The following is a 23,970-nucleotide window of genomic DNA, read 5'->3' on the forward strand; positions in this document are numbered from 1 at the left end:
AACCTCATAGAGCATCTCTAAAATCTCTTCCAAGTCTGGAGTTGTATTTGGGGGATTTCGGTTCTGGGGAAATTTACTGACTACTCACAAGCTCTCCATGTCCTCCTACTTCTACCCTACTGTAGTCACTTTTCTACCAACAAATAGGACTATTCCATTTTCTGGGGCTAGTTCCCTGAAGCATCCCCAGGCCGAGGAGACCCTTCCTCAGAGTCTAGAGGTCTTAAGTAACACTATTGCTACCTGTAGTGAGAATCTGAAAGGAGGAAAAGTGACGATACAGACTGGGGTTGGGAGGGTGGAGAGATAATGGAGGGTGGACCAGAAGAGTAGTGGAGAATGGCGGGGAAGGAGGGGAATACTCTAAATCAAGAAGACCCTGATCAGAGACAGGCTGTAGGCTACCCCTGGAACTGTAGATGATTCATTTTTAACTGGTGTGGGAGGAAGAGTAAAGAGGAAAAGTCAAAAAAAGAGGTATACTCTGCTAATTAGCTGGTGTTCCCATGGACAGCTAAAAGGAACAAGTAGAAGGACTCACTTAATTGAACAAAAAGTTTTAGAGAGCTGTTTTCTGAAGTTGAAAGGATATATTTTCTTTCTTTTTTCTGCTGCTATTTTCCTCTTTTCACTTATCTTTGAATTTAACTTGTACTTAAAATTTATTTTTATTTTCCTAGAATTTTGACTATTCCCAAATCTCTCTGGGCAGGAGAAGAAAGTAGCTCTTGCAAATGACCTAAAGACTATCATTCTGAAAATAAGATGGTATCTACTATTGAGTTACTTTTGTACTTTTCCTTGTGCCTCTCTTGGCTTCCTCTCTCTCTCTCTCTCTCTCTCTCTCTCTCTCTCTCTCTCTCTTTATATATATATAATATATATAATATACATATTATATATAATATACATGTATATAAATTTTCTCAATTTTGCCTCTACGAATTTCTTCACTTAACTGTTACCTCAACCTACCTCTTCTTGCCATCCTTCCAAGTTTAGTCATACAAACCTAACTTAACGATCTTCCTCTGACAGCATCCGATCAAAGCAGGAAACCATTATAGTATGACTGAACTTAATCTCACCAAGAAGTGTTGGAACTTGGAACCCTTTTATTATTTTGATGAACTCTTATCCCCCAGAACAAAAAGGGGAAAATATTCATGACTAACAACTTAGGGAAAGAGCTCTCCTTAACCTGAGTAGAAAGTTTGGGGCAATCTACTGACCCAAGAAGCTAAGAATTTATTTTAACTTAATGCCCCAGGGAATAAGAAGGAACCAGACTTTGCTTCATCATCATCATCACCACCATCATCATCATCACCCTCACTACTGATTTAAAGCTGGTGAGAATCCTTAGAGATTAACTTCTTTAGCCCCTCTCCATTTTTTGGATAAGGAACTTAGGCTCAGTATTGAATTTCTTTGACTAATGCTTTCCCATATATAATTATAGTTCTTATTCCAAATCTCTCTGTACAGTATTTGTTAAGGGGAGGAAAACAGAGAAGAATGGAAGTGGGGAGGCTCAAACATGAAGGAAGATAGCTAGTATCTGGGGCCCTTTCTTCTATGATACTGTGGCCCCTCCCTAACTTGAACTAAGAATATGAGAAAACCAGCTCTAAACTCCATTTCTACCCCCCCCACACACACATTCCTTATTTCCCCCCTCTCCACCTCCCAGTCAAGAATAATAAGAAAAATAGTCCAAATCTCAATCTTTCTTTAGGGAAAGAATTAAAGATTACTTTTTCTTTAAGAATTCATTTCCCCTAATTTCTGTCTCTTCTAGGTTCTCCTTTCCCAGCTGAGTTCATACTAGGACTCACGTTAAGAGAAAACTGCTAGGAGAAGGAAGGAGAGAAATGAGGGAATGTACATTGGAAAAAAAGAATGCATCATCCATGAGTCAAACACCTTCATATTTCATTTGGCATCTCCCTCTGTCTCACTCGTAATACAGCTTCTTACCTCCCCCTTCTTCCCCTCCTCCACTGAATAACCGAGAGTCTAATCCATTCAAATATAGAAAATTAGAACAGAAAAATTAGGAAGCGGGGGGGGGGGGGGGGGGGTTGGTTATACAAGGTACCACTAGTGGAAGCATTTTGAAAAGTTAAACATCATAGTGAGATACATTTCTTACCTGTTACCCAGAAGAGAACTATCCACCCCAGCAATATTCTGTCCATTCTGCCTGACTTCCCATCCAGGTGAAAGGAGAGAGGAAAAAGTGAGGAATGGGGTAGGGAGATGGCACCAGATCCAAAGCAGGAAAAATAAGGAGCTGGTGCTCTCGATCACCTGGCACCAAGCAGTCCCCTTCTCCTGCCCTCCGCTTGGCTCAGTAGTCACCCAGTGTATGAATCAGCCAGACTTCTGAATGGAAGCTACCACTCTGCTCCCCGAGAAAGGAACAATACTTTTACCCTCCCTTCAGTCTTCCCCCATTTCAGCCCCTTCCCAGCCTCTAGATGAGCCTCAACTCCAATTTAAGGCATCTGCCGGGGGAGCTGCATCTCACCAGGCGAGCAGCCAGGGCCAAGGAAAGCTGAGGCTTTCGTCTGGCTGGTTCCACTCCTCCCCTTCCTCCCCCTCTCCCAATCTCCTGTGGTAAGCGAAGTTTCTAAATCACATGGCCGTCCATTGAAGCTGCCCAGGAGCCTGGGAGAGTTCAGCGCGAAGTAACCAGGTCCCCAGGAGGAATAGGGGGCCGAGGGGCAGTGAGGCCACTGAATGAATGTGGACAATCAGGAGGCGGACAACCAATCACAGGGCTGGCTGAGGGGGATTAATGAGGGAGAGAGAGAGAGAGTCTAAAGATAGAGTGTTGTGCAGGCGACTAACTTGAACTGAGTGGCTCCAAAACAGAGGGAAATGGGCTGAGATGCTCATCTGATTTGAAGCCGCCCAGTTCAGTGCCCGCTCTTTTTAATTTTAATTTAAGCCTGGCTTAAATTGAACCAGGTCCCCATGCTCCCCTGCTCAAGGGTATTTAAGAGCTCCTGTGGCAGAAATATTTCCATAAGGAAGCCTTGTGAGGGAGGATTTATGCATAAAACTTGTTTGCTGGGATTGTATGAAAGGAGGATTTGTTTAGCCTTGTGTGGGAGAATCAAATTTTAGGTCTTGAGAGAGTGAGCCTGCTGGGGGAAAGTGGGGAGTTTTCTGTGGCCAGTCTCTCAGAGGAAGGCTAGGCTGCACGACCACTTGTTGGGGATCCAAGAAGCTCCATCTATCAGGTACAAAGTTAAATGAGGACACATTGAATTCCCTTCCAGCTCTCAAATCGTTTCTTTGGGAGGATAAGGTCATCTGCGGGTGAAACTGCTGAGAATGACAGTGTACACACCATTTCTGTGAGAATATGCAAGAGAAACAATGAGGAAGAATATATCAGTGGCCAGTTTCAGCTGGAAAGATTTGGCTTCAAGGGTTGCTTCTGATATGTCCTTTGCCACAATGCAACCAAAAAGTCACTTTTATTCTCCAGTGATACCCCAAGCAACTCTATCACAACAGCAGCAGCACCACACCACCACTTTTAGATAGCTGTTTGCAAATATTATTTCAGGGGGTCCCATCAGGTTACAAAAACCCTAAGCAGTACTAATTATCTTTATCAGATGAGGAAACTGAGGCAAACAGAAGTTAAGTGACTTATCCAAGATCTCACAGCTATTAAGTATCTGAGGCAGAATTTGAATAGATCTCCAGTCAGACCCACACCTAATCCCCACTACAGTAATCATGTGCAATGGCATCCAAACTTTAGTTGGGAAAGGGAAGCTACTATCCTTCCAGGCAGCCCACTTCACTTCTGAAACACTCTACTGGGAGTTTCTTGATACAGTTAGTCTAAATCTACCCACACATTCTTTCACAAATTGATTACCTTCACTTAATGAGAACCCTTAAAAAAATCTGATGATATCCATCCCCACCACCCATGCTTTCTCTTTTTCATGATAAATAATCCTAGTCCCTTCAAACAATCCTTATGTGGCTTGATTGTCATCATCCTGACTACCCTCCTTCAAAGCCCATTAGTTTATTAGCCTTTCTCTTAAAATATGGTACCCAGCATTGACACAATATTCCAGATGTAGTCTTACCAAGGCAAAATACAATAGGGCTGTGATCACCACAGGCCTGAATATGGTGTCTTTCTGATTGTTGCCCAAGTTAGCTGCTATGTCACATTGGGTACTCATCTTGGATTTTCATTTCATAGACACACACCATCCAAATCATTTTCAAACTATCAAGCCTCACTTTCCTATATTATCCTCAAGATACTGATTTTTTTTTAACCCAAATGTAAAGCCTTATATTCGTTCCTATTATATTTCCTCTTAGGATCAGAGATTTAGAGTTAGAAGAAACCTTAAAAATCATATAACCTATTCTCATTGTATAATAGTTTATTAAGAATTTTTTATATGAACTTTCTCTCATAGCTTTGAGTTAGTTAGCTTCTAGTTTTATGTCATCTATGACAAAATTAAGCTTGTCATCTATGACTAAGTTACTGATAAAAATGTTTAATATAGAGCTAACTGCAATAGGGCACTCCACTAGAAACTACCTTCCAAGCTGGGATAAAAATACTAACTCTTTAGGTTTGGCTACTCAGCAAGTTCCAAATTCAACAGCAGTCCTGTCAAAAATGAGAGTAAGGTCAGTTTGAGAAGACTGTTTGATGAAACCATGGTTGAGGTTATCACTGCCTACTCTACTTTTCTAGTAAAACTTAATAATTTATATAGTTTACATATTCTTTTTTTTTTAGGTTTTTGCAAGGCAAACGGGGTTAAGTGGCTTGCCCAAGGCCACACAGATAAGTAATTATTTTAGTGTCTGAGACCGGATTTGAACCCAGGTGCTCCTGACTCCAGGGCTGGTGCTTTATCCACTATGCCACCTGGCCACCCCTATTCTTTTCTTTTTTGAAAAAGGCACATTTAGTCTTCCCCCCCCCTCCATCATTTGAAAACCACCGAATATACATTATTATCAGTAATATTTCAGAATATATAGTAATATCAGTATATAACAAAAGAGAGAGCTTAGAATATAGCAGATAAGGGGCCGCTAGGTGATGCAGAGGATAGAATACTGGCCCTGGAGTCAGGAGGACCCAAGATAAAATCTGGCCTCAAGTACTTGGTACTTATTAGCTGTGTGAAAATTTATATATCTATACATACATATCATTTTATTTATATATGTATATAATCTAATCAAATGAATTAATAGTCAAAACATCTATGAAGGGCATTGAGAGTGATAGAGGTAGAGAACTTTTGAGAAGCCAGGCATGAACAGAAAGAGCACTAAATGTACACATGGACAGAAGACACAGAAGAATAGAGATAAAATTCATAGAGATGAGTGATAGCATGAATTGAGTAGAGAAATGGGATCATCTGTGATAACCTGGAGTATGTGAGAACTCATAAGAATAGTACTTTAGTGTATCACCTATAGAAAAGAGGTACTCTGTCTAAGGGAGAATATGAGTGAGAAAGAGAAGATCTAAAAAGTCAGACTTCAAATATGAATATGTTTGGATTTGGTTTAACTCAGAACTGAAAGTGAAGACATGAAAATGGAAGAGAGGTTATTTATTCATCTGTTAATCATAGAATCAAAAATGAAAATTTGGCTGCATTCCACATTTTAGGAATATCATCATTCACTTTACATTTACAGGGTCAAACTAGGGGGAGACTGAGTCTAAATACAGTGCAGGTAAGCATCTCAATTCCTCCTATTCTATCCCCAAATAGCTCAAATAAATGACTACCAAGTATATTCAGGAGGAGCTTGAAAGGGGAAAGATGTCTCAAAGCAGCAAAGTAGGAGTTGGGGTACTCCCTCCTTGGTGATAAGGGGGTGCAGATTGTGATCTTATTCTCTGTGTTCAAGACTTTGTTTGTAGGTTCACTCAGTAAGAAATACTTTCTTCTACCTCCCTTAGTCATTGCCCATTATACTAGGTAAGATCCTAAAGAGGAGGGCTCTTGGATCTATACAGAATATCAGCTTAAGGCTGAGTCCAGAGAAAAAGATGGAAACATAGAAGAGTGGAATATAACCTTGGTCTGGTGAGATTCCCAGCAGGTCCTATGGTGGGGTATGGGGTTGAGGGGCCAGGGAATAAAGAATGAGTTAACAAGAATATTAAGTTCAAGGTGAACAGTAAGAGAGAATTAGCTCACAGAGACTGGAGGGGCTGTACAACTGTGCAGAGATTTGCTGGTAGCTGTTAGCAACAACACTGTTACAAAAATAATATAGCTGAGTCCTCTTAAAATCATGATTTCATTACATACACACAGACATGCATGTACATGAATATGATAACACTTAACTGACAGTTTTTAAAGATAACTTTATCATTAGTCTAACTCTCTCCTCCAAACTCATGTTTTAGCAGGAATATGTATGTATGTAGCATGGCAGTCAAAAGAAGGGATTCCTTGAAGGTTCTCCTTCCTATCCCTTGCAATAAATTGTTAGTTAAAATCCATATAAATTAATTCTATTTCATACCATAACAGAAAAAGATGCTTTCAGAAGCTTGAGACTAGAAACTTGAAGTTCTTTTCCCCTCCGGACAATCAATTGCTTTATTAAGAAAGAGGTTAAAAAGAAAAATGCAAATGTGAGGTAATCTCACTCTTCTCCACCCCCCACTCCCAACAAAAAGAAAATTCAAGCTGCAGAGAACAATGGCTGATATATAAGGAAAAAGATTAATTCGACGTGCTGAAAATTGTAAAGAGCTGATTTAACCCTAGAGCCTGCTGTCTCAGAGTTTCAATACAAACTGATTTGTTATGTACTGAATTGGATCCTGCCGTCTGCTTATCACTCGCCATGCCAGATCTGACTTGTGAGCAAGGCACTCTGTATATCTAAATTAGGCTCTCCAGAGCAGTTGCTCTAACCCACAAAGATCCACCCAAACAATAATTCACTCAGTAGTTCCTAGGATTTTGACAAGGATGGAAAGAAAAAAGGAAGGAAAGATGAAGCAGGTATCTTTTTTTATGCTTATTTCTTTAACCAGACACCTGTTCTCATTCTGTTTATATAAACAGGTGAGGTCCCAGTAGGCCTCAGAAATAATGTCAAAGGCTTCTTAGTCCCTAGCCTTAGAATGGTTTGCCACATAGGCTCTGGACATACATGTATGTATGTAGACACAGGAATACAAAGAAAGGCTGCTTCTGTTGTACTTCTGAGTTTTAGCCTTTTTTTGAACACCAGTATTAATAGTACATATTGTATCCAATGATCAAGTCACCTCATTCAACTCCATAAATTAGAAAAAAGACCACTGGCTGCTTATATCTGACCCAGGCCTTGGGCATCTGATTTTTGGGGATCTTGCTACAAGTTTCCTTAACATAGACCTAAGTATGCTTCTAGTTTCCTGCTGAGCTAGCAAGGATCAAAACTGAAAGGCCAAAGGTAGGGGAATCAGCCAGAAAACAAAATGCTTCTAATTCTATGACCTCATCCTCAATGAATGAATAAGGGAGGAGAATTAGAATGAGAAAACTCAGGGAACAGAGGGGCAGGGAAGGAAGCTGATTAATCAGAGATATCCTTGTAGGTTCCTGATGTCCAAAGTGAGAGGACAGAGGAGAGGATATATCCAACTATCCCAAAGTCTGAGATAACAGAAACATAGTCCTTTTAAAGGGCAGTTGGGCAGGAAGAGGGAACAGTCAGAGGAAGGGATAAGAGCCTATTTGGAATGATCAAGGAAGGATTCTTAAAGGAGGTGGGCTTTACTCTGGGTTTTCAAAGATAAGAGCAGGATTTCAGCAAATGAGAATGGCAAAGAGCCAGGGCAGGGTCAGCACAGCATTTCAGTTACCAAGTAGAAAGAGCATCATAATTAATGATATGAAAAACAGAAAGCCTTGTACATATTCTGGGAATGGTTATTTAGCTACAGCACAGGGTAACCTATATGCTGGAGAATCAATAGACTGGTACCAAAAGATGGGATGTCTTTAAATACTAACTCTAAGGAATTTGGACTTTATCCTCCTGATTCACAGCCATTGAATATTTCTGAACAAGGGATTTTTGAGCAATGTGAAATATTTAATGACCCTCCCTCTGTTTCCTCATCTCTAAAATGGGGATAAAGAACAATACCTCCTTCACAAGTTTGTAGTAAAGATCAAATGAGATGAACAAATATGTAAAACACTTTGCAAACCTTAAAGTACCATATCAGCGTTAGCTATGATGATTACTAGAGCTATGTCAGAATAGCCATATTGATGAAATACTGGCTCTTTTGAAACAGTGAAATGAAATTTAATGTGACAGTGGCACATTAGGGTAGATTAGAAGTGAGTTAGAAGAGCATTTCCATAGTGTGGGTAAGGTAATGAGGACCAGAATAACAACTACTGTTGTTATTTATTGTTCTTTATCCCCATTTTAGAGATGAGGAAACAGAGGGAGGGTCATTAAATATTTCACATTGCTCAAAAATCCCTTGTTCAGAAATATTCAATGGCTGTGAATCAGGAGGATAAAGTCCAAATTCCTTAGAGTTAGTATTTAAAGACATCCCATCTTTTGGTACCAGTCTATTGATTCTCCAGCATATAGGTTATCTTGTGCTAAATACCATTCCTAGAACATGTACAACAAACAGAACAACTCATTTGGCCTAATTCTTTTTTTTTTAAAGGTTTTTGCAAGGCAATGGGGTTAAGTGGCTTGCCCAAGGCCACACAGCTAGGTAATTATTAAGTGTCTGAGGCCAGATTTGAACTCAGGTACTCCTGACTCCAGGGCTGGTGCTCTAGCCACTGCACCACCTAGCTGCCCAGAACAACTCATTTGGTTCTTGAACGTGTGTATGGTATCAAGAAAGGATAAAAAGGGGGTTCAGATCTTGGCTTTGCTGCTTAACAACCAGAGGGATTCACCACCTGCAATCACTTAATCTGTCTCCATCTGCTAATCTGTAAAATAAGAACTGAAGATCTCTCAGGAACCTTCCAGCTCTAAATCTTGTGTTACTAGATTGTACCGTTATACTTACAGTATAAGCCTGCAGAAGTAGCCTGAATAGGACTTCTCAAAGGTTGGATGTGGTGGGGTAGGAGTCACCCCTCCAGAAGGAGGTCTGGAATCTGGGTCATGGAGAAAATGGTATAAAAATAGGAGAAACAGTCACAGCAACATAATGTTTGTCCTTCATGACCATGACATCAGGCAGGTGATGCCATGATTCACAGATGATACCATGATGCATAGGTGGGTGCCTCGATGCACAGGTGGTACCATGCTGTGTAAGTGGTGCCATGATGTGCAGGTGATGCCATGATGCACACACGAAACTGACATGCAAAAATGGACAAGGTTGACTTGGAGAGTTTTGCAAAAGTCGGTCAGTTCAAGGTTTATTCAGCATAGAAGGTGCCTGGGCTACAAAGAAAGGCAAAGGGCGGTCCTTGAGGAATTCCGCATGTGACACCAACAGGAGAGTCAGCTCACATCCGAAAGAACTTTAGATGATGGGCGTCTGGTTACTTTGCATTAAGGACACCAGAACCCACTTTCCTTCAGATGAGGGATCCCTTTTCTGACACAGATCCTTGGGTTGGCCCCCCGCCCTTGTCGGCTGGAACCAGTCCATGGTGAAATCTGAAGCCCGAGCATACGCAACGGTAAACCGGCCACTTTCTCGTGTTTTGTTGTCTCGTGGATTATCCGGAGCGACGGACAAATTGTTCATTTGCGGCGTGGGTCGCTACAGCTTCGGCAGCCCCTGGGGGAGTCGGGGTGCGGCCCGGTTCTCGGGCCTCGTCCCGCCGCCGGCAATCCCGGTCAAGGGCAGAGCCGCCCAGTCAGTAGGCCCAAGCGCCCGGGCCCCGGATGGAGGGGGCGGAGCTTCCCGCCGGGCACCGCCCACGCTTCTCCGTCCCGGGCTCCCTCCGCAGGGCCCGACGCCTGGGCCGCACCACCGCCAGCGCGCAGCGGTGTCCGTTCGCCGGGCGGGCCACGTGCAAGGCGGCGGCTCTTTTCATGCCCCGGGCCCCGCCCCGCTTCCCCCTCTCGGCCAATGAGAGGGCGGGCCTCGGGCCCCGGGCGCCCGTGCGCACGCCGCCGCGGCGCGCACCGCGCCGCCGCCTCCCCATTGGCCGAGAGGGGCGGGCGGGCCCGGCGTTCCGCTGTTACTAAGGGCGGGAGCCCGGGAGCGGCGCCTGGCGGCCCGTGGTGTCGCCGGCTCGAGGCTGCGCCGGTCGCCGCCCGCCTCACCGCCCTCCTGCCATGCCGAACCGCAGGGCCAGCCGCAACGCCTACTACTTCTTCGTGCTGGAGAAGATGCCGGAGCTGCGGCGCCGGGGCCTGCCCGTCACCCGCGTGGCGGACGCCATCCCCTTCTGCTCCTCCGACTGGGGGGTGAGGGGGCGGCGGCGGGGGGCGGCGGGGGCGCCGGGCCGGGGCGGGCCGGGGGGCCGGGGGTAATGGGCCGCTTTCCCCGCTGTCCCCCCCAGCTGCTGCGGGAGGAGGAGAAAGAGAAGTATGCAGAAATGGCCCGGGAGTGGAAAGCAACGCAGGGGAAGGCGCCCTCGCCCCCCGGGAAGCAGGTGAGGGGCCGGGGCGCCGCGAGGGAGGCGCGGCCGTTTCACGCGGCTCGCTTTTAAAAATCAACGAGCCCCGCCCCCTGGGTGCGGGGGCGCCCCAAGCTCGGGTGCAGAAAGTGGGGTCCCGGGGGTCTGGAGCCGCCGTCGTTGGCAGACTGTTAGCACCTTCGGGTTGGGGTTGGCGGCCGCCCGGGGCTGGCGGGGGGCCCCCCCGGGGCTGGCGGGCCCCCCCGGGCTGGCGGGGGCCCCGGATTAATGCTCTCTTCTCCCCTAGAAACCCGCTCCCACCGCACTCCCTGCTGCGGCGAACCCGTTCTCCCCCGGACTGGCTCAGAATGTTTCTCTTCCAGATGTCTCAAGCCTGTCTTTGCAGAGTGACCAGGGTACGGCCGCCTCCCCCGGCCCGGGCGGGCGCTTAGGCCGGGCACTAGAGCGGTGGGTGCCTTAGGGCAGCGCGCTGGAGTCGAGGATGTTGAGCAGATTCACCTCCGCCATCCCCTCTGGCCGCAGGTGGCAACCACGCTTACCTTGGGGCACGTGAACTCTGGGTTCCGTCCTTCAAGCATGCGCAACTCTTTTCTTTTTTTTTTTTAGTATTGAAGATTTTGAGTTTTACAATCCCCCCCCCCCACTTACCATGCTCAACTCTTTGTGATCCTGGCATACAAGTACCCTACGTGGTTTTTGTTTTTGTTTTGTTTTTTGTTTATTAAAGATTTTATTTATTTTGAGTTTTATTTATTTTGAGTTTTACAATTCCCCCCCCCCCTTACCATGCTCAACTCTTTGTGATCCTGTGAACCTGGCATACAGATACCATCCGTGGTTTTTGTTTTTTTTGTTTGTTAAAGATTTTATTTTGAGTTTTACAATTCCCCCCCCTTACCATGCTCAACTCTTTGTGATCCTGTGAACCTGGCATACAGATACCATCCGTGGTTTTTGTTTTTTTTGTTTGTTAAAGATTTTATTTATTTTGAGTTTTACAATCCCCCCCCCATCTTGCCATGTTCAACTCTTGTGAACCTGGCATACAAGTACCATCCGTGGTTTTTGTTTTTGTTTTTTTTTTGTTTATTAAAGATTTTATTTATTTTGAGTTTTACAATTCCCCCCCCATCTTACCATGCTCAACTCTTTGTGATCCCGTGAACCTGGCATACAAGTACCCTACGTGGTTTTTGTTTTTTTGTTTATTAAAGATTTTATTTATTTTGAGTTTTACAATTTCCCCCCCCATCTTACCATGTTCAACTCTTTGTGATCCTGTGAACCTGGCATACAAGTACCCTACGTGGTTTTTGTTTTTTTAAGATTTTATTTATTTTGAGTTTTTCAATTTTTTCCCCAGTCTTACCCCCCCAGAAAGCGATTTGTCAGTCTTTACTTTGTTTTCATGTTGTACATTGATCCAAATTGAGTGTAATGAGAGAGAAAATCATATCTTTAAGGAAAAAACAAAATGTTTTGGGTTTTTTGGGGCAAGTGATTTGCCATTTTCTGCTCCTGTGGATTAAGATAGGGGTTAAATGACTTGCCCAGAGTCACACATTTAAAAGTGTCTTTGGTGGTTGTATTCTTTCTGGCTGTTTCTACTGGTACTTTAAATACATACACACTATAGAAATTGAGATGGATTTTTTTTTTGGCAAGGCAGTGGGGTTAAGTGACTTGCCCAAGGTCAGAGATGGATTCTTGAAATAGCATAGCTACATTTTCTTTATTAGGATTCTAGAGTTGGAAGAGACCTTCAAGATTAGCTACTTCCAACTCCTTCATTTTAACAGTTGAAGAAGCCCAGAAAGACTAAATGTCTTGTTCAAAATCACATTAGTATTAGAGTAGCTGAGCCAGCATTTGTACTCTGGTTGTCCCTCTCTTCACTGCTCATCTCTATCCAGGGCACAATCCTACTTTTGGCTTTCAAGATTGTACTCTTCTGGGTGGCTAGGTGGCACAGTGGATAAAGCACCAGTCCTGGAATTAGGAGTACCTGCGTTCAAATTCGGTCTCAGACACTTAATACTTACCTAGCTGTGTGGCCTTGGGCAAGCCACTTAACCCCATTTGCCTAGCAAAAAAACCGATTGTACTCTTATCTATTATTTTTTTTTTTTTGGCTTTTGCAAGGTAGTGGGGTTAAAGTGACTTGCCCAAGGTCACACAGCTAAGTATTAAGTGCTGAGAATGGATTTGAACTCAGGTCCTCCTGACTTCAGGGCCAGCACTCTATCCACTGCGCCGCCTAGCTGCCCTCCAAGATTGTACTTTTAAAAAAGAGAAAAAAAAAATAGAATTGTATTTGAACAGTCATGTTGCTAATGTAAAGAATAGAGCAAGTATGTTCTCCACCCTTTGCCACCTCCAGATTTTCAAATAAATGGGCAGGAGAGGGCAAGGAACCAAGCAGGAAAGTGGGTGTAAAGTTGAGAAGCAATATGGTAGAAGAGACCTTCTGGCACACCTGCTTCTCAACAAATTCCTTTAATCTGATTTTCTTACTTGTAAAATAGTACTTGGACCTCATAAAGTGGTCAGTCATGAGCCCAAGTGAGAAAATCTGCATACTGTGCTCATAAGTCTGAAAAATGTGTATATAGTGTTTTAAAAGCTCTTCAGTGTAGTTCATCTTTTGCTGGTCACACAAGTACTGGTTCTAACTTTGATTAGGACTTGTTTCCATAATGAACTTCTCATTCATTGAACATTAAATGACAACCTGGCCTGGGTTATAGTTTGCCAAGAATTTCAGTTACTTGTTTCAAAAGCCAGATTCACATACTTGATGAGTTCAACTTGCGTAAATGTGAACCCCATTTCATGTCTGACTGACTTTCCAGTTGTTGAATTGCTGTTCACTCCAGCCACAAAGCTAATCATCCTGGGAATCTTTGAAATTAATCAAATATTTAACTGTTGATTCAGTCATTTCTATGGTAGTAATAAGTTGGGATCCAGAGAATTGGGGTTTTCAATGAGGTGTTAGAAGTAAAGGGAAAAGACCAGTGAGGTGTTCTTGAATCAAGAGCTAAAGTGGTAGCTTTGGAGAAAGGACACACTTAAGAGACTTATCTACTAATTTAAACTTTTTGACTCATTATTCTTTCAGCTGTGCTTGGAAGTTTTTTTTACTTTTTGAACATTTTTAGCCATGGAGAGCTACCTCCTCACTGTGAACAGCGCTTCCTCCCTTGTGAAATTGGCTGTATCAAATATTCACTTCAGGAAGGAATTGTGGCTGAATTCCACCGATTTATAGACCCTGGTGAGTAACTGTATGGAATAGATAGGAGAGGAGTTAGGCCATCTTACATGTATTTGTTTTAGGTTCAGATAACAATCCTCTGAAACCATTTGTGTATGTGTGTCTATATATTAGTCTAATGGTGGTAATTATGAAATCCACCTTTCTCTTTGCCAGGGTCAGTCTATTTGTAGCTTTGATTCCAGATGTTGCCTCTTTATTATCTCTTCTCATCTTCATCATCCCTTCATATAACGGGCTTTGTTGCTGGCTGACAAATATTCTCAGGTCTATCTCATTCTTGAAATCCCTTCAAACTACTGTCCTATATGTCTTTTTTCTTTTGCTGTCCAAACTGAGGTGTGAAATCCACTGAAAGGACATAGTTCTCAATTCACATTGTACCCAGTTCTCAAATTCTCACAAATTTGTTTCTGACTGCTCAGTGAGTTTGAAATTGTTTTCTTCCAGACTGACAGTGATCTTTATGTTATTAAATCCAAGGTCCAAAAAAGTATTCAACTTGTAAGATTATTTCCATGTATTAGTTATTTTCCTCCCTTTTGTTCAGGACCTTTTGGCTTAATTATCTTTCTCCATATTTGACTTTTTTTGTTGACTCATCTTCTACTAAATGTGGATCCCTTGGCTTCTGTCCTGGGATGTCTTCTCTCTGTAAGGTCCTCTTCAAGGTCTTAGTTCTAAGAGTTGTGATTTGCAGGAAGCTGAAATTTGAATCCCATTTCAAATGCCTGGTCATCTTTTTTTTTAAATTTTTTTTAGTTTTGTTTTGGATTTTTTTTGTAAGGCAGTGGGGTTAAGTGGTTTGCTTGCCCAAGGTCACACAGCTAGGTAATTATTTATTAAGTGTCTTGAGTCCAGATTTGAACTCAGGTACTCCTGAGTCCAGGGCTGGTACTCTATCAACTGTGTCACCTAGCCACCCCTCATCATCTTTTCCAGAATGCCCCATAGGCATCTCAAGCGCCCTTTATGGAGCCCTTTATCTTCTTTACATGCCTCCTAAATTGATCCCACTTCTGAATATCTCAATTTCTCCTGGTGGAACTGTCATTATGGCCATTCAGCTTCACTTCACAGCTTCTGGTATCCAAAGTCCTTCCCTTGGACCCCATGACATTTTTTGGTATCTACCCCCTTTTACATGTTCTAGCTTTTATCTTTTTTTTTTTCCTGAACTATTGCAATAGTCTCCTAATTGGTTTTTGCAATTTCAGTCTCTTTCTCTGTCCGTATCATTTTCTACGTGACTACCAAAATTATCTCAAGCCCTCATCTGCCTGACCACATTATTACCAAATTTAAGAATTTTAAGTATCTTCTTATTTCCTGGTTACCATATGTATTCTACTTGAAGGTTTGATTTAAGTAACTGTGGTAGCTTGGTGACCTTTGGAGGCCTTTCAGTGTTGAGATTCTACCTGCAAAAAGAAATGAAATTGTCCATCTTGGTAAGGCCATTTAAAGCCTAGCCCTTGCCAGACTTCTTATCATTCCTCTTCATAACTTAATTATCATTCTCAGACCTTGCATGGGCTGTCTCCCACACATAGTGTGGACGTTCCCTCTGCTTCTTGGAGTGTTTTCAGACTTCCCTCAGGGCTACTTTCAAGGGAAGGGGGTATCCCATCCCTTTCCCATTTCTCTTCACATTTTCTTTACTCGCCCCAGCAGGATGAGAGACCAGGTTTAGTTTCATTTTCTTTGATGCCAGAGTAACTAGCCCAGTGCCTTTGGATAGGGGATGCTTAATTAAAAACTTTTGGAATTGAGGGAAGGCAGCTTTCTGTGAATCAAAGGTAGATGAGCCTATGCATTATCATTGCTTTTAAAAACTGAGAATTTTTAAAAGGAGATAGTAGCTGACACAGTTCAGCGTCTGAGACTGGATGGTGGCTCCTGGGTCTCAGAACCCTGGATATACCTGGCAGCAAGCCAGAGAAAACTTTGATGCCCAAGCCTTCTGTGTCCTCCTCTGTCTGCTAGCTGCTTAACTAGATGTAGTGGAGAAGCGGGTAAGGCAGAGCCACTCGAGAGGAACCCCTAAGAATGTGGGACTTTGAGAGACCCCCCCCCAAAAAAAAGTCTCTGCCTTCAGCTTATGGTATATATGGAATAGGGAAGCAGTGTGTTAACTTAAGTAAATCGAAAATTTGGGAGTGCTGGTAAAAAAAAGAGCAGTGAGAACTGGAGGATCTGGCTCTCAAAAGGCAGAGATCAGGAGGTGACTATTCCAGGCAGAGGGGAAAGTTGTGAGGGAGTGGAGGTGGGAAGTCAACTGTTCCTTAGAACAGCAGGTCAACCAGATTTCTCAGAATGGAGGTCATGGGAAGGCAAATGTATATTCAGTCTAAGTTGGCACTAGACTAAGGAGTCTGTCTATACTAGGTGTTTGTCTCTTTATTCTAGAAGCAATAAGGAACCATGGAAGATTTTTCATTATGTGATTAATATGGCCAGATCAGTACTCACTAGTGTTATCTTAGCTCTCTGGAGGGCAGATGGAATATTAGAAAAGGGAAACAAATTAAACCAATCAAGAGGGGCTTTCAGAAGTGATGAGGCCCTAAACTTGGGAAGAAAAGCCCTGGAGATAGAAAGAAGAGAATTTGTGGAAGAGCCTCTGTGGAGAGGTGGCATCAACAGAACTTAGCATTGATTGGCTCTGGGATGAGCAAGAGGGAAGAGTTGAGATGAATGTAATATGAGCCAAGATGATGGTACCTTGATGGTTGTTCTTGAGGAGGACCAATGACATCAGGAAGGTGGCATCTTGACTTGCAAATGAATTGAAACGGGCCTGGACAGTGCAAAGTCACCAGCTTACTCTCCTCCAGAGTCATCTGGGTCCAGTTAGCTGAACAGAAGTAGGTATGGTAGAGTAGGCTTAAAGGAAGAAAAAGTTCAACATGTTTATGGGATACTTAGGTAGAGAGGTTTAGCAGGTAATAAATATAGAATGAAAATTCAGAAGAAAGATTAAGAACGCTATCTAAAGTTAGGACCTAGCTTCAAAGACCTCATTAATCTGTAGATTCTGCTGAGATCACTGAGAGAAATCATGGAAAGTAGAGTGCCAGGCCCAGAGTCCTAGAGAAAAGCTATATATTATGAGTGGGAGGAAGATGATGATGATGATTCAGGAAAGGAAACGAGTGGGCAGGTAGGTGGGAAGAAGTTGGAAGCCAAGGGAGGAGAGTACATCAGAAGGATGGGATAGTTGGATGTCAACTTTGTTTTAGCACATGGGAGAATCAAGGCATGTTCTAGAGGTATGCTTGGCCAGAATTAGTAATTGTTGGGGTTTTTTAGGCTACCCTCTTTATCCTCATAAGGTTTCCCTGTGGCTGTTCTCTTAAAAATACAACACCAGACCACATGCTGAAGTTTTTTTTTATATTCAATATAACTGAATCTTGTGAGACTCTGAAAGTAAGAGTTTTTTTTTTAATAAACATAGTAGTAAAAATTACACAGGTTTAATATCCCATTATAATTTAGTTATTTGCAGCATCCCTACTGTATATTCATTTCATTTTCAAGATGCTTTTCAATTAATTGAATATTCTGTTTCTCTGATTTATTGTAGGTGAGGTACCACGAGGCTTCCGGTTTCACTGTCAGGCTGCAAGTGAGTATAGGGGACTGAGATGGAATGTGGGAATGACTATTGGAATTCCTCTGATGAGGAAGAGGTTAGTTTTGGAAGACTTGAGTTTGGAAACCACATGTTGAAGGAGAATTGGAATTTAATGTCTTAGGGCTGTAACATATAGAGAGGGCAGACTGGAGCTACTTGTCTGGTGCAGGAGGAGGGGTGAAGTCAACTATGCTGTGTGATTACCCAAAGATGCTAAAGTGTCTTGGTAGTTATCCTTTAGTTCTTTTTTTTTTTTTTTTTTTTTAGGTTTTTCCAAGGCAAACGGGGTTAAGTAGCTTGCCCAAAGCCACACAGCTAGGTAATTATTAAATATCTGAGACCAGATTTGAACTCGGGTACTCCTGACTCCAGGGCTGGCGCTTTATCCACTGTGCCACCTAGCTGCCCCTATGCTTTAGTTCTAATAAGATCAACTCTTGTCTTTGTGGCTAAGTATTTAAGTGAGATGTTGGAGGAGTCAGTGGAGCTTTCTATGGACAGAAAGAAAAAACTAAGATTATTGCTTAAAGGAAGGGAAATGATAGTATTTTTTTTAATGCACATTTGTAGTTTAAAGAGTGTGTGTGTGTGTGTAGTCTTTAAAGAATCTTTGCTGGGGGAGAGGGGAGTTGAAAGTGAAATTAGTATGTAATTATTTTTTTTTAAAGAGTAAAATGAAGGATGAAAATAGTGCCTGGTAGCATAGGGAATTAAGTGGTTTATCAGCCTTGGATGGGTTTTTTTGTTTGAGAAAAAAATGTTAGCAAAATTTAGACATTTTCTTACCCTACAATTTTTTTAAAAAATGAAATCAGTTACATTAAAATCCATTAATTTCTTTTTATGATCTATTTTCAGATTAACTAGGGTTTTTTTTAAAAAAATATTTGGAGTTTAAAATTATCTTGAAATAGAAGAAATTAAAAATTGTTTTTGAAAAGCTGAAATCTATAACTACGTTACCATTAAATATCTTATTCAGGAGGACCAATTTCTAATATTCTGGAGACAGTATTTGGCATTTCACATTTTGAGAATGTGCTGTTAAATTGTCAACAATTTAGAATATATTGGATGGACAGTCTTGTTAATTTAGTAGCTGACTCACCTCGAGAACTGTTTCAGTAGTTATCTCAAATTTACATAGGGGAAATTTGCCATATTGATAGGTTAAAAAAAAATTTGACACATTGATTCCTGTGACCATACTATCATATTTTAATAAGTTGTTTGTTGACCTGCCATTTGTTAAAGTCCCAGCTGGCCTCTCTGTGCTCTTAAAATTCACGTGAATTAGCTTTATGATATCTGCCTGCTTTTATGGAAATTCCAATTCAATGCGTACAAACAGTGTCGTCTGTAAAATTATCTGGTAGGATAGCTTTCTGTCTTGTCCTAAATTGATTTTATTTATTTTATGCAGGCCTTATATTTCATTTCCAAGCTAGATAAATAATAACCACACATTTATATCCTTAAACAGAAAAAATCCCATATTTCATAGTGCTTGTACACTGACTGCATATCCAGATACAAGTATGAGGTTTTCCATTGATGTGTTTTTAAATTAGCAGACTTGTATGTAATAATTGCCCTATCTAGCATTCGAATTCATCTGGAACATAGGTTCCGCTTGTAAACCAGTTTAGGATTAGGCAAAATACCTCTCATAAGGCCCTCCATACTGTGTTTTTTGTGGAAGGAAATTGAATTTAAGCAGGAGTTAGGAAGATATAGGAAAGTACAGTGGCTTTGGATTGGACCCAGCTCTTCTGCTGCTTGGCTCTGAGACTTGGGGCGAGTGACTTCACCTCTCTGTTTAAAAAAAAAAAGACGATGACTAAATGGTCTCCAAGGTACCTTCTGATTCCAAATCCTGCCTCAGTCCAAATTAATAAACATTTGAGTGCCTCATGGTGTGTGTGTGTGTGTGTGTGTGTGTGTGTGTGTGTGTGTATGATACCCCAAAATTCAGCTATCTCACCCTACCTAAATTTTGATTTTTTTAATATGCTAAACATTGATTCATTTAAAGCATAAAGTAGGATAGAAATGGTAACTTGTGACAGAAATGGTAACTTGTGACACGACCCCTCTTATCTTAGTCATCTAGTAATTTAACTGTTTCAGGATTGTCTTTCATTATTCTGTTCATATTTTATCTGGTAAGCAATCCTAAATACTGATTTGTAATATACTTCTTTCATCAGTTCTCTTTATAATACAGCATTCTCTCCCCACTTCCTTCTATTTGAAAGTTAGTAGGTTCCACTTCATCTTATAATATAAAGCAGTGATCCTGCATTAAATCTATAAAGGAATTTGAATAGTAGTTATATTTTTCTTCAGTTTTCAATTTGATATTTTGAGCTAGTCTTGCATTTCTTAAATTTAAATGTTTAAAAAAATTATATCTTAGAATCCCTTTCATTTTTTTCTAAATGCAGAGTTTTCTCCTCCATTACTTTGGTTAAATAACTTCATCACCTCACTTATTTTTGCTTAAGTTTCTGTTATCAGTCTTTACAGTTGGTTTGGAGGTTCCTGCCAAAGACACAGCTAGAGGTTGTAAGACCAAAGTAGTGGCTTGTCCTCCAAGGAAGGATCATCTGGCTGAACCAAGACTGCAAAGGGGAAAGCTGTTTATGTAGAGGTATCTCTAGAGTTGGAGCCTTAGACAGGAGCTGTACTTAGAAAAAGCAACAGCAGAAATGACTGGAGACAAGGAAGGGATCCCTGGTAAAACTGTGGGCACAAGCAGAATGTACAGGGAGACTTGGTGGACAAGAAGTCACAACTAAAGTGTGACTGGAGGAGGCAGCCTCCACGCAGGAAGCTTGTTGGACAGCATATGCATGAGAGGAAACTAGAATGAGAGTCTAGGGGGCTTCACAACCAACCAGGTGGACAGAAGGGGAAGTTGAGAAACCTGGAGCAAACTCTCCTGACTGAGCCTGGCGTGTCATTGGAATGACAGGCTTCACTGCCCAGGCTGTTGCCAGAGCCCTTGCTCTCTGGGCCAGGAAAGTGTAGCAGCAAAGACTTGACTGGGCTGCTTTAGTTCCATCTCTCCAATGGTGGAGTGACTGGTGCAATTCCCATCACCTCCATTTTCCCCAGATTCTCAGAAACTGAGCAAAAAAAAAAATCAAAATCCAACACTTACAATGTCAGTTGTTTTATTCTCCAGCAGCTATTGTGGCAGATATGCTTTTCTGCCCCTGAGGACCCCGAGTCTGTAGAGGAGAAACAGCATTCCAGAAGCCTTGCGGAGGAGAGGGCAGGCAGTCTTGGAGGGGAGCGGGGAGCAGTTTGGGTGAGGTAAGAGTGGAGGACAGAATGGCTGGTGCAGAGGCTTGACCAGGAGGACCTGGTCCAGTAGAAAGGATGAGGAACTGAGGAGAGAAGTGGCTGTTACACATTGTAGCTTATGTGTTACAAGCATCTGTAAGCTTTGGGAGAAAATTTCTGAAGGTTCAGAAATCTCATAGGGAAAGGTCATTAGCCCACTGTAAGCCAGCTGGTACGAGAAGCTCTTAAGAATGAAATCCAGAAGACACAGAGGGTGTTGGGAGGAATCTCCCTAACCAACTTGTTGCAAGTGATGGTAAATGTAGACATGTTGGGGACCGGTAAGAACATCTGAAGAAATGTTAGTGCTCAGAATGAACTGAGGTTGGCAGGGAAACCTGGGCACAATTGTGCTCAAAAGAAAAGGATCAGAAAATGACTAGCACTGCCCAGAGTAGAGGGGAGACAGCTGGAGGAGTCAGCTTTTTACTTGCTCTTCGTCTTTCCTGTCAAGTAGATTGATCATTAGACTGTGGAGGATAAAAGAAAAATGAATTAGAAAAAAAGTGAATTAAAACCCAAAAGGGGAGGGGGCATTATAAGCATACAGTGATTGTCCTTGAGTTTAAAGACCCAACCCAGGTGAAGTAGATTCTAAGGTACTGGGAGCTGAAAGTGGGGTGTCTGAGTTGTTCACAAAGTGGGGTGCTAGAGAAGGGCAAATGTCAGCTTGTCTTGAAGGGATTGATCAGAGTCATGAAGCTAGGTATTCTTTTTGTTCAGGGATGGTTAGTGAGCCTTTGTGGCTGTCAAGGAATAGTCATGCCAGACTATTTTCTCCTGACTTAACCAAGAATGGTGTGCTGGTAGATCAAATGGTATGGGCATGATTTACCTAGATTTGAGCAAAGCATTTGCCATATTTCTTCATATTATTCTTCTGACAATTGACCAGACCCCTGGCTCCCCATCCCCAGGGTTTTATGGTTCTGTGTCTTTTTAGTTTTTGCAAGGCAGTGGGGTTAAGTGGCTTGCCCAAGGCCACACAGCTAGGTAATTATGTGTCAGGTACTCCTGACTCCAGGGCCGGTGCTCTATCCATTGTGCCACCTAGCCACCCCTTGTTCTGTGTCTTCTTGCTGGATGGTCTCCAGTAGATGCCCCCAGGGATCTGGGCTGGGCCCTGGGCTGATCAGTAGTTCTCTGTCCCCAAAATAAAGACAGACAGATGGCAAACTTAGCAAAGTGGTGGAGAGCAAATAATTTTACACAGTTCATGAGGATCCAAAACAGCTTTCAACAGGCTAAACTATCAGGGCAAGGCTAAAAAGACGAGATTTAACAGCATAGACTTCTACAGCTGTAAAAGCCTGTCAGACACAGTTACCTTCCTAAGCCATTTTAATTGTTCTTGATGTTCAGTCATTTCAGTCACGTCCAACTCTTCCTGACCCATTTGGGATTTTCTTGGCTAAAGTACTGGGATGCTGATTGTTTCCTTCTCTGGTTCATTTTGCAGATGAGGAAACTGAGGCAAACAAGATTAAGTGACTTTCCCAGGGTTACACTCTTGTGTGAAGTTGGACTTGAGTGTTTCTGACTCCAGGCCTCAGTGTGCCATTCACTGTGCCAACTTGTTGCCAGGCCAATTTAAGTATTCTGCTCAAAAGCCTTCAGTGGCTTCCTTTTGCTAGACTTTTCACAATTTCTCACTTCATGTACAAACTCTTAACTGAGTTACTTTTGTCTTCTGTAACTTGATATTCCAACTATTGCCTCTGAATTTTCACCAGGCATCATATCATCTCTTGACTAGAATGAACTCTCATCTTCACTTCCTTTCTGAATTTTTCTGAGGATTAACTCAAATGTAATCACCCTATAAAACCCTCCTCTGATCTCAAATTGTGTTGTGTTTAATGATCTCTGTATGTATTGTTTCTCCTATAGAATGTCCCTGTCTGGGAGGGTAAGGACTTGTCATTCTGATTTTTTTAGTAATAACTAATTTGGTGCTTTGAATGTAACATGTCAATGTTTAATTGAATTATTTTAATTTTGTTTAGTTTCTGAGAATCTGGGGAAAAACCAGATTAAAATGTTTAATAAAACCAAATTAAATGTTTAATAAAAAAAATTTCAAACTAAACTTTAAGCTCATGGTTTAGACAAGTCTTTTTGTTGTCTCAAACACTTAGTGAGGAGAACAGTTTAAAACAAAGCATGGACACTGCCAAACTAAATGACTTGAGTTCTTAATGCAGTAATGTCAGACTCAAAGAGAAACTGGAACCATCTTGGGCTCTTATGAATAGAAAACCTCAAATTAACATTATGGTGTACTCTTTTTTATTTTGTTAAATAAAAATGACATCTTAATCTGGGAGGTTTTGCTGGAAGGATCTTCAGTTTGATACCTTTGTTCTAAAGGAAACCAAAGAGGTGAAGATTAAAATTAGATCCCCTTAATTTTCCTTCTGTCCCATCTCTTGTATGGAGAGGGTTTCCTATAACTTAAAACTTCTAGTAGTCTTATCTCAGGAAGTTCTTCTTGGAAATTATTACTCGATGTACTGCAAGATATCTTGAGTCTAGACATACTAAAGAATAGGATGATAAAATGGGAGTATTTAATTACCTTTGATACTTTCAATTTCTGATCTTGATACTAGATTTGGAAAAACTATAAAAGGTTTCTAATGACATTTAAATTCCTTTCTGCTGACTAAGTATTGACATTTTAAAGTTGTGAAATTTTATAAACTGCCTGAACAGGAATAAAAAGTATAATAATGTAGATAAAATATTTAAGGATTTAGAATGACTACACTGAGAAGAGGAATGCTGAGAATGATGGTATCATGTTGGCCTTATAAAACACACTAATCAATTCACTAGCTGCCATAGCACTAAAATTAGGGAGTATATCTTGAAGCTTGAAACAAATATGAGTGACCAATTGGCAAAATGGATAGCTCATTCACTTCGAAGAGGTACAGTAGGCTAAAGCTACATATAGTCTAAATTTGTAAATGCTTGAGTCATAATGAAGGAAAAATAGGGCTCCAAACTTGGAAGTAGTTGGCCTGGCAAATAATAAGTTCCACTTTCAGAGGGGAAAAATTAGACCA

At 41.7% G+C, this 23,970-nt stretch overlaps 2 protein-coding genes across 5 annotated transcripts in view; one reads left to right on the plus strand and one right to left on the minus strand.

The window, feature by feature from the left end:
• The window catches only part of ILDR2 (immunoglobulin like domain containing receptor 2), a 99,589-nt gene extending 89,944 nt beyond the window's left edge, over positions 1 to 9,645 (minus strand). Inside the window, exon 1 of one of the 4 annotated variants that reach the window (XM_074221902.1) lies at positions 9,095 to 9,645. Coding sequence is in view for 3 of the 4 variants with exons in the window: in XM_074221900.1 (XP_074078001.1) it covers positions 2,156 to 2,201 (46 nt within the window). In the remaining variant the exon portion in view is untranslated. Of the gene's footprint in view, positions 1 to 2,155; positions 2,766 to 9,094 lie in introns of those variants that run through there. The other 3 variants (XM_074221900.1, XM_074221901.1, XM_074221899.1) reach the window with 3 other exon arrangements.
• Positions 9,646 to 10,171: 526 nt separating this feature from the next.
• Positions 10,172 to 23,970, plus strand: part of MAEL (maelstrom spermatogenic transposon silencer) — a 38,409-nt gene continuing 24,610 nt past the window's right edge. The window contains exons 1-5 of the mRNA XM_074220361.1: positions 10,172 to 10,458; positions 10,554 to 10,646; positions 10,918 to 11,026; positions 13,753 to 13,908; positions 17,498 to 17,539. Coding sequence (XP_074076462.1) covers positions 10,327 to 10,458; positions 10,554 to 10,646; positions 10,918 to 11,026; positions 13,753 to 13,908; positions 17,498 to 17,539 — 532 coding nt within the window. The 5' untranslated portion in view covers positions 10,172 to 10,326. The remainder of the gene's footprint in view (positions 10,459 to 10,553; positions 10,647 to 10,917; positions 11,027 to 13,752; positions 13,909 to 17,497; positions 17,540 to 23,970) is intronic.

Source organism: Macrotis lagotis, chromosome 2 (genome assembly GCF_037893015.1).
Source record: "Macrotis lagotis isolate mMagLag1 chromosome 2, bilby.v1.9.chrom.fasta, whole genome shotgun sequence".
NCBI classification, from domain to species: Eukaryota; Metazoa; Chordata; class Mammalia; order Peramelemorphia; family Peramelidae; genus Macrotis; species Macrotis lagotis.